The sequence below is a fragment of the Notechis scutatus genome, chromosome 1 (genome assembly GCF_049901735.1).
Source record: "Notechis scutatus isolate UNSWTSFEM ecotype Mainland chromosome 1, rNotScu1.2, whole genome shotgun sequence".
Taxonomy (NCBI): Eukaryota; Metazoa; Chordata; class Lepidosauria; order Squamata; family Elapidae; genus Notechis; species Notechis scutatus.
The window spans coordinates 317,460,324-317,478,824 of NC_142009.1; the positions used below are offsets into that span (position 1 = coordinate 317,460,324).

Consider the following 18,501-nt stretch of genomic DNA (forward strand, 5'->3'; position numbering starts at 1 on the left):
AGAGAAAAAAAATGTTGCTATGGAAACAGGAGGCCGTTGACCATAACAGTTGGAAAATGTATTAATTGCAAGCAAGGAGGCTTTTTTGCCTAAAGCATCAGAGAACTCAAAGTCAGGGTCAAGCAAACCATGTCAACCATAGGATTGTTCTGGAGGAATCATTCTCACTCAGCACAAGGGGGGAAAGGTTTTTTTTGGAAGAAATGTTTTGCACATTACCTCAAACTCTTGGAGGAAAGGCAGGGATATAAATCTAAATGTTGTATAAATAAGCACCCAACAGAATAATACACAAATAGCTTCTCTACTACTTGTAAAAATTCTTTCGGGGTGACTCCAATCAGTTCTCTTTTTCCATCCACAATCCCTTTTCTCTCCTAGCGAATGCACATTTAACCTGGGAAGAGGTTATTATATGCTTTAATTAAATGCTTTCCACAAAATCTCTCCTCTAGTCCACAGTTAATCAGTTAAGGAGCTGTTTTTTTCCTTACTGTTCAGCCATTTTGATGGAAAGGGGGGAAAAAACAAGAGATAAGGGCAATATGTCTATGGAGATTCTCAGTCATCCAGATCATGGTTGTCCCAAAAGTGCTTTCTTCAAGAGGCAACCAGACTTTCTGGTTTTTCTTTGAAGACATTTTGCTTCTCATCCAAAAAGCTGAAGAAGCTTCTTGGATGAGAAGCGAAATGTCTTCAAAAAAAAATAATAATCCAGAAAATCCGGTTGCCTCTTGAAAAAGCACCTTTGGCAGAGATAACGGAAGCCATTTGAATTGAGGGCATCAGCCAGGCTTTTGCAAGCTAAAGGAGGCTGTATGGCAGTCAGTAGATGGACTGGAGGAACATCCGGATCATCTACATCAGTGTTTCTCAAGCTCAGCAACGTTGAGATGTGTGGAAAATCAACTCCCAGAATTCCCCAGTCTATTACTGGGTTGAGAAATTGCTGAGGTTGAGAAACGTTGATGTACAGCAGGGGTATCAAACTTAAGGCCCGGGGGCTGGATCCTGCCCACAGGTGCTTAGATCTGGCCTGTGGGCCCACCCTGGAAACAGCGAAGGTCCAGCCCATGGTGCCTCTGCCAGCGAAAATGGAGCTCGCGAGGACCCCCCGAACTCCATTTTTGCTGGCGGAGGGTTGCAGGATGGGAGCCCGTTTTCGCTGGCAGAGTACTCAGGCCACCACAGCCCCACCTGACACAAGTGATGTCATGCTGGCCACACACCATAGCCATGCCCCCCCTCAGGTCAAACACAACCCTGATGCGGCCCTCAATAAAATTGAGTTTGACACCCCTGATCTACAGCATACACCTTTCATTTCAAGGCTGCAGTCCAAGTAGTTGGGAAGTCTCAAAGGCCTGTTTATAGTACTGAGAACTCTTTCCCAACCAAACATCTCCCCAAAGTGTTGAATTACAATGCTTACAATTCCCAGTCATTGTGGAGAAACTTTGAAAGCTAGTATTTCGCACAGCTGGAGGGTACTAGTGTGGGAAAAGTTGGCCTAGACTACAGACACACTCAGGACTCCTTCCCTACTTTCTATCTTCTTAGGGCCAAAAGACAAACAAGTAAGATAGACCTGTAAAAGGCATTACAAATGATTTTGACCAAGATGCCTTGCTAAGCAATAAGTATAAATACTCACTTTGTCCACTAAATAACTTTTCTTGACCTTTACTTTTTATTTATTTGAAAGTAAACATTATTTTATTATACTTTAATAAAATTAATAACTGTTTTTCAACCACACAGGTACACCTATATACATTAGCAAAGCATCTGGTTTACCTTTTTTTCTAAAAGCAAGACTTGATTGAATTGTGAGTGTTTTTGCTTATTTCTTATGACCTCTTGGCCATTTGCACCTAGTAGGGTGCTCTCTATTATGTTCTCCCATCACTGTATTCAATTCCATTAATTTGTTGACCTTCCCAAATTAATGGGAAGTGCAAGATCTGAGCATCTCACACATCTTTAAGGGACTTGATTAGCTCTGTAAGTCATCTCTCAGAATTGATAGGAATTGATAGGAAAACAAATGCTTTTTCCTTCTGATAGAAACATAGGTTCTCAACCCCCCAGAATGCAGTAATTACCTGCAACATTGATTTTGGATGAGGGAGCTCTTCTCCTTGGTAGATCTTAATATAGGCCTGGGAGAAAGACAAGTTAAAAGACTCCAAGTTATATATGGGATATCATTTAAAACCTGCCCTTAAAATATTATGTCAAAAAATGTCAAAAGTGTTTCTAAGTTCCTATTTATAGAGTTAAAATATTAATTAACCATATTAACCATGTAATGTGTACTATGTCATGGATGCTATGCCTTTAATGATGATTCCAAATGTATCTTAAAAATGCTGTGTTTGTTTTTTTAAAGTTACTGAATTGGAAAGCTGTGACTTCTAAATATCATTTAAGTAAAACTCATAGCAATCCTAATCACTAGCTGTACCACTGGAGACGGTAAAATTCTACTTCAGCCACACCTGAAAGGGTTTAAGTTCTAAACCAGAGGTCTCCAAACTTGGCAACTTTAAGACTTGTGGACTTCAATTCCCAGAATTCCTCAGCCAACATAGCTGGCTGAGGAATTCTGGAAATTGAAGTCTACAAGTCTGTTAGGGTTTGAGGATTAACCCCTAGAAGAGTATTGCAGCAGTAGTCAAGCCAGGAAGCCAAAGGAGAGCGGAAGGGCCCCAGAGTATACACACACTGAACACAAACACTGTTTGTAGTTTAAATAGTTTTTAATCCAGTTAGAGTTTAAGCATTGTCATTCAGTCCATTAAGTCATTCACAGTATTTCCATCCAGTAAGACTCACTAGTATAGTCCAAGTTAAGAGTCCTTGCAATATCTTTATCAGCCGATAAAGATATCTTCTCCTCCTCCGGTTTCACTCTCCAGAGAAACAAAACGCTGGATATTCAGCAAACAGTAGCAAACAAGAACAGTTCAGTCACAGGCACTCACAGTCAGTAATCACAGTTAGTCGCAGCAGCACACAGTTACAGCCAGCACACAGTTACAGTCAGTTTCTAATGCTTCCTTATATTGTAACTTCTAGCCGCACCCTTAATCGGCTAATTGCCTGCTGCATTGTGCTTAAAGTGATAAGCACTTAAACCATGATATCTAAGTTTTATATATTTATTCACCCAAACCATATTTGGTATCAATGTTATACCTAACATACTCCCTTTTGGGTGAAATAAATATATAATACCTTACAATCTAATCCCATATTTTCACAACTCTCCTGGTGCTTACTGGCACCTTGGGCTTTAGTAAAATTATCAGCTAAATTGTCCTCCGACATACAGTACTCTAGCTGAATCATCTTACTTCTTACAGATTGTCTCACGTTTAGGTATCTTAGATCTGTATGCTTGCTCCTTGTTTTTACTCCAATATTTGTGGCCATTTGAATTGCTGCCTGATTATCTTCATGTATAATTATAGGATAATCTACAGTTATACCTATATCAATTAACATTTGTTTATACATTATTAATTCTGTACATAACAATGATAAACAGGAGAATTCTGCCTCCATAGTAGACAAACTTATATGCTGTTGTCTTATTGACTTCCAGCCTATTAATGTCTTACCCAGCATTATGGCTGTTCCTGAAGTCGACTTTCTAGTGTCTCTTTCTGATGCAAAACTAGCATCTGCATAAGCACTCAGAATTAAATCACCCTTTGGTTCTAAATACAATGAATAATTCATTGTCTTTTTTAAGATATCTTAATATCCTCTTAGCTGCATTCCAGTGTCTTTCACATGGTGCAGAATTGAATCTAGCCAACTGATTCACGCATACGAAATATCTGGTCTAGACCAATTACTAATATAACTCAAACTACCAATTAAAGATTGATAAATCATCTTATCAAACTCCGGGCTTTGTTCATCAGTGTTGCTAAACTCCTGACTCATTGGAGTCTTAGCTGGCTTACAAAGCTCCATCTTGTAATCTTTTAGCAATTTGCTTATCTTATCTTCCTGAGATATCTTAAAACCTTTCCGTGTTTTCTTTATATTCAAACCGAGATACTTCTTTATCTCCCCTAATTGCTTGATCTTTATTCTCTTTCCTAATGATGCTATTATTTTATTTGCTTCATCATTAGTTTCAGTTATCAATGCAATGTCATCTGTGAATAGTAATAATAATGATACTTTCCCATTTGTCTCCCTCTTAAACAGACATGGATCGGCTAAACCAGCTTTAAATCCTATATTGTCTAGTTCCTTTACAATATACTGGTTCCATTCATAGCCTGATTGTTTTAGACCATAGAGGCTTTTCTTTAACAACCAACAATCATTATTATCCTTATTATCACTTTTAATATCAACAGGTTTTTCATATAAATAATATGTTTTAATGGGCGTGCAAGTAAGCAGTTTCCACATCTAAATGGTTAACTATATAGTTTTTACTAGCTGCCCACACTAAAGCTGCCCTCAAGGTTGCTGCCTTAAGACTAGGTGCAAACACCTCATCGTAGTCATTGGCATTCTGCCTAAAACCTTGGGCTACTAACCTTGCCTTATGGATTAAATTACCATCCTTATCTGTTTTTACCTTAAAAATCCATTTGCAGCCAATGGATTTCTTTCCTACAGGTAATTTGGCATTCTCATACACTTTCATATCACTTAATGAATTCAGTTCCTTATTCATTGCTGCATACCATCTTTCTTTTTCCTTAGTAGGATACTTTTTAATTTCTTCTACAGAATTAGGAACTTGATTAATCTGGCACACTGTGTTAGCCTGGTACCTATCAGGCGGTCTAGATACACGTGTAGTTCTTCTGGGAATTACAGGGCTTACAGGAGGACTTTGTTGAACTACTACCTGTTCATCTTCCTCATCCTGTTCAGCTATTGAATCTGTTTCTTCCTTTATGGGCACTATTTCATCCTGTATTTGTCTCTTTACTTTATTTTTAAAGTTACAGGGATAACTAATGGGATTTCTATAGGATTCAATAATTACATCTTTATTTGCATCCTGTTCTAATTTCTCCCATCCTTCATGTTCTAGAAATTGGGCACTAGCACTACATAACACTTTAGATGTGCCTTTCTCCCAAAATCTATATGCCCTATGGTTTGCCTGATAACCAACGAAGAAAAATCTTTTAGCTCTATGTTGCCCTTTTTTTCTGAGTTGTGCAGGAATATGCACCCATGCTGGTGCACCAAATGTGTGCAGGTAACTTAGATCAGGTTTCCTGCCATGCCATCTGGTAAATGGTATTTCACCTGTTGTTGTATTAACAACGTTGTTCAATATGTTATTAGCACACATTGTAGCCTCCCCCACAAAGAATCAGGTAACCCAGAATCATTTAACATTGTTCTAACCATTGCCTGTAGTGTTTGGCCTCTTCTTTCAATAAAAGCATTATGTTCTGGCCTGTATGGAGCAGACTTCTTATGCTCTATTCCAGCTACCTTAAGTCTGTTCTGGAATTTGTTATTAATAAATTCCGTACCATTATCTGTCACCAGGGTTATCAGTTGTCGTTTAGACTTTCTTTCAGCAAACCTAAGCCAATTGAAAAAATGTTGATATGTTTCAGTTTTGCTTTTCATTAAATAGCAAAACCCATATCTAGAATAATGGTCCATAATGCTCAGTATATATCTAGCACCCCCATACTGGGTTTCTTTGGACCTATTATGTCTGCAAATACTACTTCTAAAGGTTCTTTTGTTTTGAAACCATTTAGCCTATTTGCAGGCAATACCTTGCTCTTATCTTCACAGCAAACATTACAACGCAAATATTTATCACAAGGTTTTAACCTTATTCCTTCAGATAACTCAACTGTACGTTTTAGCATTTTAAAATTTACATGCCCCAAACGTCTATGCAATAAATGGATACATTCATCATGAGGCTTTATATTATTAAATACAGTTTGAGCCTCCCCTTTCTTACTATTATCTAAAACATATAATGTTCCATTTAAAGCTGCAGTTACCCTTTTGTTATCTTTTTCAATTATGCAATTATTATCCTTAAAAGTAATTACATAACCTAATTTATCTAATACCCTTACTGAAAGCAAATTAAACTTTAGTTGCGGTACATACAACATTTTATATCCTGGTTTATGTACGGACAACGTGCAAAACCTTGACCTTTCGCTTTCAGGTTCCAGCCATTGGCAAGTGATATATGTTTAGAACTTGTAGACATTTTTATAAATTTTGTCTTATCTCTTGTGATGCAGTGGGATGCGCCACTGTCAACCACCCATAAATTATTCTTCACATCAGAGTTGCTAAACATGGCTAGTTCAAATGCTTTCTTTGGCTTTTTTACATTCTGGCTTTTTCTCTTTTTGGAGAATCTTGCCAAATGTCCTCTGCCTCCACAATTAAAACACTTTTAATTGTGTATGCTGTTGAAGATAAATTCTCTTCTTCCGGGTGCTTTACTTTGCTTTGCTGGTTTCTTACAGGCTTTGAAGATAATTTTTCTTCTTTCTTATCTTCTCTCAGCTCGTCACGCTCACGCCTTCTTCTGGCTTCTTCTAGTAGCCTGCCTGTAATCTCGGTTAATGAGAGGCTTTCTTTTGGCAATACCTCTAACGAAGTCACATAGTTATCATAGCTTTGATCTAATGAAGATAATATTATGTAGACTTGTTGCATTTCATTAAATATAAGCTCTTTTTCTTGCAAATCTTGAAAAATGCTCTTCATACAGTTTAAATGAACTAACATATCTCCATTCCTCTGAAGATGCGTTCGAAAAAGCTTCCGATGTAAGATTTATATGTGCTCCTACACTGTCCCGAACATAAATCTTCCTGAGGTTCTCCCAGCAGTTTGCAGCATTTTCTTCTCCACGAATATGGACAAGCTGCTGATCACAGAGAGTCAGTCCTATGATGCATAAAGCCTGCTCATTCTTCAGTTTAAAGTCTTGTAACTTTTCGTTATCATCATCATTAGCAGGATCCCAGCTACTCACATCTGGTGGGTTTGCTATAATGTCCCAAACCTTCTTTGCGTAGAAGTAAACTACATTTCATTGACCATGAAACATAGTTTGTTCCATCCAGCCTGGATATCATGGACAGTTGTGACAAATTTACTTGTGCCATTACTCTTCAGATATTTTGACTATTTTAAACTAATTAAAACAGTTTGTTTTTACAGTAATGTGCAACTCACACCAACTCTCTCTGCTATATCCTGGTTAGTTAGACTATGCTTCTGGGCCCATAACCAATGTTAGGGTTTGAGGATTAACCCCTAGAAGAGTATTGCAGCAGTAGTCAAGCCAGGAAGCCAAAGGAGAGCGGAAGGGCCCCAGAGTATACACACACTGAACACAAACACTGTTTGTAGTTTAAATAGTTTTTAATCCAGTTAGAGTTTAAGCATTGTCATTCAGTCCATTAAGTCATTCACAGTATTTCCATCCAGTAAGACTCACTAGTATAGTCCAAGTTAAGAGTCCTTGCAATATCTTTATCAGCCGATAAAGATATCTTCTCCTCCTCCGGTTTCACTCTCCAGAGAAACAAACGCTGGATATTCAGCAAACAGTAGCAAACAAGAACAGTTCAGTCACAGGCACTCACAGTCAGTAATCACAGTTAGTCGCAGCAGCACACAGTTACAGCCAGCACACAGTTACAGTCAGTTTCTAATGCTTCCTTATATTGTAACTTCTAGCCGCACCCTTAATCGGCTAATTGCCTGCTGCATTGTGCTTAAAGTGATAAGCACTTAAACCATGATATCTAAGTTTTATATATTTATTCACCCAAACCATATTTGGTATCAATGTTATACCTAACAAAGTCTTAAAGTTGCCACGTTTGGGGACCCCTGCTCTAAACTGTTTCTGAAGAAATCTGTTCCCATAGAGCAGGGGTCTTCAAACTTGACAGCTTTAAGACTTGTGGACTTCAACTCCCAGAATTCCTCCTCCAATCATGTTAGCTGAAGAATTCTGGGAGTTGAAGTGCACAAGTCTTAAACTTGTCAAGTTTGAAGACCCTTGCCATAGAGATTGTTTCTGTTTCCAATATGGCAAGGGGACCTTAGCCACTGATCCATAGAAAAAGCAGGTTTACAAGCCAGAAAGCTCTTTCTTTCATGCTTGCAGCTTACCTTGAAATATTCCACAAGGCCTCGGCAGGTGATCTTATTTCCGTTGATCTCCTTGACATCCAGGCTCTTGGGGCTCAATAGCCATGGAATCAGGATTTTCAAGTTTTTGATGAAATCATCATCTATTTCTGTAAGAGGAACATGAACCTTGTTTGTGTGTTTGCCTTTTGTAACGCAAACACTAGAAACCCCAAGAACTCAGGAGACTTCAGAGTGAACCAATGGTTATCTAAATCAAAATAATGAATTCTATACCAAAGTGTCCAAAATACTGTCTCCTAATTTACGACATGGATCTTTTGGACACTTTCTGTTAATGTATTTTTAATTGCTATCCATGAATGAGCTATCAAGGCAGATATAACACAATGTGATTTATATGAACTTTTCCATAGTACCAATGGGGGTGAAAAGCTCAGGATGGCAGTAGCATTTAATTTGACCAAAGAAGATAAATTTTATCAGGGTCAGATGGTCAACATAATAATAGAAGTTTGGAGAATCAGAAGACTAAATTGCTTACTCATGTATTGGTGAGAGTGGTTTGGTTCATACATTGTGCTAGATTTAAACTACAGTATGCTAAAGAAGCTACAATGACCAGGCTCAAAATAAACCATTAACTATGGATTACAAACCAAAACTGCTAAATTGATTCAACAAGCAAAACTGAAACCAAGTAGATCATATCATGGATTAACTAATTCATTAATTAGGAACCTGATGGCGCAGTGATCAGAATGCAGTATTGCAGGCTAACTCTGACCGCATCCTGGAGTTTGATCTTGACCAACTCAAGGTTGACTCAGACCTCCATCCTTCTGAGGTTGGCAAAATGAGGACCCAGATTGATGGGGGCAATATGCTGACACTGTAAACCTCCCAGAGAGTGCTGTAAAGTACTACGGGGCAGTATGTAAGTTTAAGTGCTAATGTGATGACCCAGGGTGGGATACAAATAAACACAGTCACAAAAAACAGGTGAAGCCCCTTTCATTGCTTCATTTTGCTTCCAAGCTCCAAATATCCTTGACTGGAGACAAAAAAACTCCCACATAAGCAGTTACAAGAAGGAGGAAATGCCGTTTAAATTATAAAGAGTAACAACACAAACCAGGCAAAATAAGGGCTTGAAGACGTCCAGATATCAGAACACACACTGGGAAGGACGCCAAACTCAGAGAGGAACAATAAACTAGAGATATTTCCATGCTTTGCTTCCAGCACTCGCCTGTATGCATGCCCGCCTTCTTATCCAGTTGTCGCAGCTGCAGCCTATGAAGAGGATCAAGGCCCTCTCCTGCCCAGTAGACCATGTCTCTCCCTTATCCTCTCCTCCCTGCATGCTCTAGGATGGAGAGGGGATGGGCCTGGGTCCTTCTCTGACTGCCCAGCTGGCCTCTGCCCTTCCCCAGCCTCCTCCAGTACTTCTGGAGCCACACTTCCACTCCCTGTTGGCTGTTCCTCCTCTCCCTCAGAGTCAGTCTCCATCAGGAGCATGACAGCTAATGCAATGGGTGAGCCACCATGCTCCTTTTGCCTAGTCTGGATTGTCCTCACTAATGTTTTATTGGTGGACCTTCTACCATGATCTACTATCTGTTACATCTTCCAAATCTTTACCTGGAGGTGGCCATGACTGTTAGAATCACACAATTCTTGAAAGATTAATTCCGGAGGGTTGGAACTATCATGCTCATCTTAACTTTAGAAATTAGGAGAGAACAATACCAGTAGTTTGTTCAAAGGTCTCCTCCTTCCCTGGACATTTCCATTGCGTAGCCTGAGACACAGCATTTCTCCAAAGAACTTGGCAGAATCTTACTTTCCTTCAAAAAAAACTTTGAAATCTCTATCGCAATACTGTCGTTTTATTACTAGACTGGCCCTTTTGCCACCCTAAGCTTGAAAAATATTTATCAACAAATGTGTCTCTTAGGCCGAAAGAGTTTACTGCTTTTGCAAAACCTGGCTTGATGCCCATGAGCCCATAGGCCAGTGAGAATGGCCCAATCAGAAACCTAATTCAATCATGAAATGTCCCTAGATGATACTGCTGTGTTGTTCTCCTCTTCTGTGTAGAGCTCATAGTTTTCCCTTTAAAAATAATCTCTAATCATGTCGAAGGTATCTGAATGGGTAAAGGGAAATTCTCTCAGAATGGCAATCAGGAGGCAGCAGTATTCCAGTATTTGAGAGGTTGCCACAAAGAGGTGGGGGTCAACTTATTTACCAAAGCACCTGTAGGCAGGATGATGGATGGAAACTAATCAAGGAGAGAAGCAACTTGGAATTAAGGAGAAATTTCCTGACAATGAGAATAATTAACCAGTGGAACAACTTGCTGTCAGACGTCGTAGTTGCTTCATCACTGGAGGTTTTTAAGAAGAGACTGGACAGTCACTTGTCTGAAATGGTATAAGGTCTCCTGCTTGAGCAGGGGGTTGGACTAGAAGACCTCCAAGGTCCCTTCCTGCTCTATTCCAATTAATTGATTGAAAATGAATGTTATCCCTAAAACAGGTCATAGACCCACACACACTCCTGCAAACCCTGACTCAAGATTTGTCTATGATACAGGACCTCCAACTCGGTAGCTGTGAACTCTACTGCAGTTTTTGTCCGCTTGGCTTCTTACTGGTGATAAATGGACTCACCTCTAAGTTTCCCATCAAAATTGGGATTTGTAGCTACTTTCAAACCCGGATGAGGTAAAAGGAAACAGGAGATGTTGGTGAAGCAGGAGTGTATATGCTTCCGCACATTTTGCAGCTCTTCATGCTGGTTTCCAGAAACCTGGGAACAAGCAGGCAATTACTCTTTCTAAAGGAGGACAAGTATAAACCTGTTATTCATAGTTATTCATCCATGGTTGTATCTTGGTACAGGTGGTCCTCGATTTACGACAACAATTAAACCCAAAGTTTCTGTTGCTCAGTTGTTAAAAGTGAATTTTGTCCCATTTTATGGTCTTTCTTGCCACAGTTGTTAAATGAATCACTGCAGTTGTTAAGTTAGTAACATGGTTGTTAAGTGAATTTGGCTTCCCCATTGATTTTGCTTGTCAGAAGGTGACAAAAGATAATCACAGTATCCTGGAACACAGCAACCGTGTTGTGGTTTGCCGACAGCAGGTGCAGATGGCTGAGGTCTCTGACAGCAAGGACTCGGACGAGGGGCCTGCATGTGATGCAGGGATGGGGCCAGGACTATTGGAGAGTGGGGTGCTGCCTCTGGAGGTTGTGGAGTCTGGCAGCAGTGACGAAGAGGACCCCGGGGAGCCTGTGCTCAGTGCACATACACGCAGGGCTGCTCGAAGGAAAGAGCAGCTGAAGCAGCACGGGCGATTCGGAAGTAAGGCTGGAAGGTGATGGGCCCTCCCATAAGGGATTAAAAGCCAGCCTTTGGGGTTGGCTTCTTTGCAGGAAGCAAAGAAGTTCTTTCTACTCAGAGTCTTCGTTGAAACCCTGCTTACTCCAGTTTGTTTTTTGAAACTTCTGGCTTTGGATATTTATCTGCAATTAGTCTTTTGTGCTTGGCAGCCTTTTGCAACCTTGAAAGGGCTTGCTCTTATCTGAGACAATTAGTTTTGAATGACTCTTGGCTGTGAATGAACAGAATTCACAGCGCCACATTAAAAAGGTTTGCTTTTATACATACTTTGTGTTTGTTTGATTTGAACAAGGCTTGGGTCAGAACAAACCATCATAAATATGAGTCAGTTGCCAAGCATCCAAAATTTGATCATGTGACGATGGGGATGCTGCAATGGTTGTACGTGTGAAAAACGGTCATAAATCACTTTTTTTCAGTGGCATTATAACTTTGAACAGTTTAAATGAGCTGTCGTTAAGTTGAGCACTACCTATGTACAAAATTAACATAGATCCTTTCAAAGCATAGCCTGTACACCAATCTTTTTCAAACTTGGCAACTTTAAGATGCATGGACTCCAACTCCAGAATTCCTCAGACAGAATCCACATATCTTAATGTGGCCAAGTTTGAAAAACAGTGCTGTAAACTGTGCCCTGGAAAACCTTCTTGAATCAATGCCAGCCTCTATTTATCTTCAAGTAGAAGACAAATTCCCTCTGGATTCATCCCTCCTGCCACTGCTGAAATCCTATGTGCAGCACTTAAGGCCCAAATTCCTCCAAGTTAGTTGAAGAAGGCAGCTTCCACAAAGAAATGCTCATCTTCTCATCATGTGGCTGGAGAAAGTACTTAAGTGTGCTTTTGCATAATCACATATATGGTTTTTTTTTTAAAAAAAAAAACATGAATGTGGCTTCAGGTCACATTTCTACTGGCCCAAAAGTCATAAAGTGATCCATCTCTTATTTTATGCATCGCCTTTTGGACAAAAGATTTAGCAGTAACCATCCCACAGCTTGAAGGCAATCCTCAAAGCCCATTATGCCCACTCAGGACTGGGCCATAATATTTGACAGCAAAATTTCAATTTTTCGGAGTATGGTTTTCTGTGTTTTAAGATTTCTTTGGTTTTAAAAAGTACAAAACCAGTGCATTCAGTTTTTACAAGACTTAATGCTTAAAATACTTGTCCTTATTTTAACCATCCAAAACCTTAAAATGACTCAGCCTTACCCACTTGACAAGATCATCACACAACAACTGATGCACCTTCTAGACTTCTTACGAGGCCAAAATCATCATCATCTTTTTGTGGCCCAGCTATAGAAAATAGTCTACTCCTATTGTGAGCCGCAGACATAAAAACTAGTCTGGAGAAAATTATTCTGCAACAGGCAAAGAGATGATGCAAGCAAAGGCTGTTTATCAGGGAGTAACCTGTGTCAGAGGGAATGGAGCTAGGATTTTTCAATTTTATTCCTGTTGAGAAAAGCTGCATTTTTCCTTTTAAGCCTATTTTAGGCTTCCAAAAAGTTTTCATACTTTTCCATCTCAGAATTGCAGAAATTCTTTTTTCTTTTCCCAGTCACGGCACCAAAATTGAGTTAAAGTATGTTAAGGGGCTGTAAACAACACACAACAAATGTGACGCACAAGTTCTCATTGGTCAACCACAGGGGTCTCCCATCTTGGCAACTTCCCAGAATTCCTCAGCCAGCAAAGCTGGCTGAGGAATTCTGGGAGCTGAAGTCCACAAGTCTTAAAGTTGCCAAGATAGGAGATCCCTGGTCAACCAGGTAGCTTTTCTTCTCTGCTGCCCTCTGCAGTAAATTTAACAACACTACCTTAAAATCGTGATTGATTTTTTTTTTCCTGCAAGAATGACTCTAATTTGATTTAAGGTTTTAACCAAATTTAGTTTAAACTAATAACCTTAAATCTGTGAGGATTATTTCATTATTGCCTGACCTGATGAACAAGTCTCCGTTAAGCTGGAAAATAAAATAAGAATATTGTGACTGAAAAAACACATGCAACTGTTAATACCAACCTTGAGGCGTTTTTCCAAAAATTTGGCTCCACCTTCAGCCCCGTAAGCAAATTCATAGGGAAAACTCCAGTCACGAACAAGGAAAATAAGAGACTATAAATGCGATAAAAACCAAGAGCAAAGTGAATACAATGTGCAAGCAAGGAAAACATTGCATTCATTTAAATGCATTGTTTTTATCTGTTTATGATGTGAGGTTTAAATAAACTGCTTCATTTTGAAGAAATTAGCTGATTTGTAGCACATTGACATCTACCTGACCCATCAGAGTGGGGAGACGGGGAATGCTGTGGGTCCCATCCCTGAGGAAGATACACTTGGTAGGACTTTACTAGCCAAGTGTGATAGACACACAGGGAATCTGTCTCCGGTGCAGAAGCTCCAGATGTCACAGGGAGCATCTTAAGGAGTTGGAAAAGGGACAGGCTGATATAAACCACATTGCACACCCTGCCCTTTTCTGCATGTCATGATGTTGCTCATCTACCCAAAACAGACAGAGCTTAGGATGTGGTTTTCACCTTCAAAAGCATTAAGATCCTACAGATATCACTGCTTGTCACTAAGAAAATCTGTTGTCTGTCACTTCAGAGGACAGGGCATAGAATGATGATCTTAAGTTATGGAATGGCAGGTTTAATGCAGTTCTACAGTGGAACCAATTATCCAGTAAATGGTGAACTTACTGGCTGTATTCAAGCAGAAATTGGATAGACATCTGTCAGGGATACTTTAATCTGAATTTCTGCACTAAGCAGTGAATTGAATTTGTTGTGTGAAATGGCTCCTTCAACATCCCAGATGCTGGGATGTGTCTATGCCTACAAAGATCAGAATCGTGCAGGAAATGGGAGCATAGTTCTTGGATGGGAACTGAGAAATCCAAAACATCAGAATAATATTGCAAAAAATACTGCTGCAGCACTGAATAGCAACTTGGTGATATAGCCTTACCATAAGGCAGTGGCAAGTGGTCATTTTGAAGAACTGAGTTATCTCTTCAGAATATAGAGGTTTCCATTTCTGTTTGAGTGCAACCTCAAGATTATCTGTGCAGTAATAAAACATAATTTCTGCAGGTTGCACAGGAAATCTCTCAATTATCTTCTTACCTGAAACGGCTTCAGGAACGTTTCTTCCATGGCTAGCCTTCCATATTCTGTGAAGAGCTGAAACAAAAAGGAAGCCAGGAGGAAATTTTAAACAAGACTTGCGTGTTAACAAATAGTTTTGCTTATATTGCGCTGACCAGAGTGCTCTATTTTTAAATTGGAGCTGAATATTACACTGCTTCCATTGTTTCTAATTCAGGGTATTTATACTCTTTCCCCCCGCCCTAAATAAGCTAAATCGGCAAAACCACAAAGAGCACCAAGGGAAGCTGGCACCGTAAAATTTAGTCAATTTATTATGACATCAGCTTTTGCTGATGACATTTCTCTTGATCAAATACATGAAATGTGAGCGCATCAATGGATTCCAGTCTGTAAACTTTTACAGCTAAGTGATCTAAGGTGCCACAAAAGTTATTGTCTTTATCTGGATGGCTTTCATCCATAAGGTTGAAAACAGAGCTTTAAGTATGAAATTGAAGGTGTATAGGTTACAATATGGTTGAATCCTTTTAATGTATTGTTTTAAAATAAAGATACCACAAAGCTGAATTTGGGGCTTCTGTGTTATCTTTTCACAGCTCTAAAGGCATTTTTGAATCTTAAATATAACATTAAAGGCATCAAACATTTGGCCAAAATCTGCTTTAAAAGTACTAGTAACTTGTCTGACATGTAAATATTTTTAAAACCTTTATCCAGAGGATGTTCCTATTCCCAGGCCTGATCACAAAGATATGGCTAGCAATAATAAGACTAATGTAGTAAATAAACACATGAAATCATCAAAACTATTTAAATGTTAGCTGAATAAATAGTAATAATGCTGAGTCATAATTGCATATCTTTACACCATAAGAACAAACAGTACTTCTGTACCGAATACATAGAACTATCCAACTCTTAGGGTCAGAGTAGGGGATGGGTGAGCACTATAGTTACCTGCAAGTGCTGAAGATCATCCTCTTGTACATTCTGTGACAAATTGTACACCTGAGTACAAAACAAAGCCAGAATTGTGTAAAAATGGCTGTGAAAATTATTGCCTTCTTGCATGCTCCGTGTGTATGCAATTTCCTTCCTGCTACCTACAGTATGTTGTACTTCCTATAGCCAAGAAGAGGTCTCTGTCTAGAGTAATGTCTCCCAAGCTTAACAACTCTAAAACATGTAAGACATGCTGGCTGGGGAATTCTGGGAGTTGAAGTCCACATATCATAAGGAGCAGAAGTTAGGAAACACTGAATTGGATCTTATCAGTTCAGACCTCAAGCCAATGACAATTTTTTAGGGCAATATGTAACTATTTTATTCTCACCCCATCTATCATATAGTCTGGCTTGCTCATATTAACTATCACAATTTAGAAGTTCCACTGTCACCATTTTGCAGTCACACAGCCCTGTGTCTCCATTCAGATACTAAAACTGTGCATGCTCTGGCTCCTGCACTGAAAAGACTATATGACCACTGGATCTTGTGAACAGCAGGTCTTTAATGTCTAGTTTGATGAAAAGAAGGACTAGGGGTAACATGATAGCAGTGTTCCAATATCACATGGGCTGCCACAAAGAAGAGGGAATCAAGCTATTCTCCAAAGCACCTGAGGGCAGGACAAGAAGCAATGAGTGGAAACTAATCAAGGAGAGAAGCAACTTAGAACTAAGGAGAAATTTCCTGATAGTTAGAACAATTAATCAGTGGAACAACTTGCCTCCAGAAGTTGTAAATGCTCCAACACTGGAAGTTTTTAAGAAGAAATTGGATAACTATTTATTTGAAGTGGTGTAGGGTTTCCTGCCTAATCAGGGGGTTGGATTAGAAGACCTTCAAGGTCTCTTCCAACTGTTATTCTATTCTATTCTGTTTTAAAAAATAATCAGTGGTTTCAACCTTAGTAAGACAGTAAAGGGCATTTAAGCTAGAAAGAGCACTGAGGCCTTTACTTTTCCCTCTTGAAACCTCAGCTAACCTGAGATTATGTAGAAGAGCAGTGAAAGCACTAGGTCAGGGGTGTCCAACCTTGGCAACTTTAAGACTTGTGGACTTCAACTCCCAGAATTCCTCAGCCAGCTTTGCTGGCTGAGGAATTCTGGGAGTTGAAGTCCACAAGTCTTAAAGTTGCCAAGGTTGGACACCCCTGCACTAGGTTGATGTACTACTGCTTGGACAAGTGGCTGCAGTTTTTCTCTGCAAAATTTTAGGTGGTCTTGCCTCCTTCCTAGGGCTGAGAGAGAGTGACTGGCCCAAGGTCATCCAGCTAGCTTTGTGCCTAAAGCAGGACTAGAATTCATGCTCTCCTGGTTTCTAGCCTGATGTCTTAACCTCTACACCAAACTGGCTCTCTTATATGGCCTATACAGAGTCAATATCCATCACTAATACTGCAGGTACTCCTCGACTTACGATCACAATTGCACCCAAAATTTCGGTTGCTATGTGAGATATTCGTTAAGATATTTTGCCCCGTTTTATGACCTTTCCCCATTGACTTTGCTTGTCAGAAGGTCGCAAAAGATGATCCCATGACCTCAGGACACTGCAACTGTCATAAATATGAGTCACTTGCCAAGCATCTGAATTTTGATCACACGGTCATGGTGCTGCTTCAATGGCTGTTAAGTGTGAAAAATGATCATAAGTCACTGCATTTTGACACTGCAGAGGCAGCGCCACTGCCACTGTCTGTTACCTGGATGGAGCTGATCATGGTGCTCAGAGCAAAGACAGTGGCTGAATCTCGCAGTGTTGACTGGCTGTCGAAGGTGCCCTGAGTATCCATTAGAAGTACAGCAACCTGTAAAAACATGAGAGGGAGAGGAGAATACAAGATGAGGCCCTTAGGCACTTTATTTGCTAAAAATAGATAGACAGATAGACAGATAGATAGATAGAAAGAAAGAAAGAAAGAAAGAAAGAAAGAAAGAAAGAAAGAAAGAAAGAAAGAAAGAAAGAAAGAAAGAAAGAAAGAAAGAAAGAAAGAAAGAAAGAAAGAAAGAAAGAAAGAAAGAAAGAAAGAAAGAATTCTTTATTGGCCAAGTGTGATTGGACACACAAGGAATTTGTCTTGGTGCAAATACTCTCAGTATACATAAAAGAAAGATACATTCATCAAGAGTCAGGAATCATGGGGTACAATAAGCAATCAAATCATACTAGGAAACAGTCAATAAAAATCATAAAGACATAAGCAACACAATTACAGTCATACAGTCATAAGTGGGAGGAGATGGGTGAAAGGAAGGATGAGAGGAGTAAGAGTAATGCAGACTTAGTAAATAGTTGGACAGTGTTGAGGGAATTATTTGTTTAGCAGAGTGATGGCGTTCGGGGAAAAAACTGTTCTTGTGTCCAGCTGTTCTGGTGTGCAGTGCTCTGTAGTGTCGTTTTGAGGGTACGATATCAAAGCCTTTGGCTTCAGGTGTGTTATGGCACTGGAAAACTTCAAATCTGACTCACTTAAGGAATGTTCTCAATAGATTTTGTCTGCAATGAATGAAGATCCTATTGTTTTTCTACGCATTTCTTATTTGGAGGGCTACAGGTAGCCTAGATCGTCCAGGAATATAGGCTGATGTGCTCAAAAGGCATTTTGCTGTGAATTAATTACATTTCTTCCAAAGATGTTACACTTATTACTAATACACTACTGAGCTAAGTTGACAATATTGTTAATGTAGGGATAAGTCATATGGTACCCAAAATATACTTTTTGGTTGCCTTCTAGTTTTCTGGTCCATCTGACTTTTTTAAATAGACAGAAAGCTGATCTACTACAGAACAAACCATTTTG

The 18,501-nt window shown here is 39.4% G+C and overlaps 1 protein-coding gene across 3 annotated transcripts in view; it reads right to left on the bottom strand.

The window, feature by feature from the left end:
- Nucleotides 1-18,501, bottom strand: part of ATL1 (atlastin GTPase 1) — a 49,248-nt gene that overhangs the window by 7,755 nt on the left and 22,992 nt on the right. For all 3 annotated transcript variants that reach the window (XM_026670855.2, XM_087952443.1, XM_026670854.2), the window contains exons 4-10: nucleotides 17,401-17,505; nucleotides 15,651-15,701; nucleotides 14,709-14,765; nucleotides 13,597-13,689; nucleotides 10,827-10,965; nucleotides 8,170-8,297; nucleotides 2,106-2,162 (exon numbers count right to left, since the gene is read on the bottom strand). In XM_026670855.2, the coding sequence (XP_026526640.2) occupies nucleotides 2,106-2,162; nucleotides 8,170-8,297; nucleotides 10,827-10,965; nucleotides 13,597-13,689; nucleotides 14,709-14,765; nucleotides 15,651-15,701; nucleotides 17,401-17,505 (630 nt within the window). The remainder of the gene's footprint in view (nucleotides 1-2,105; nucleotides 2,163-8,169; nucleotides 8,298-10,826; nucleotides 10,966-13,596; nucleotides 13,690-14,708; nucleotides 14,766-15,650; nucleotides 15,702-17,400; nucleotides 17,506-18,501) is intronic.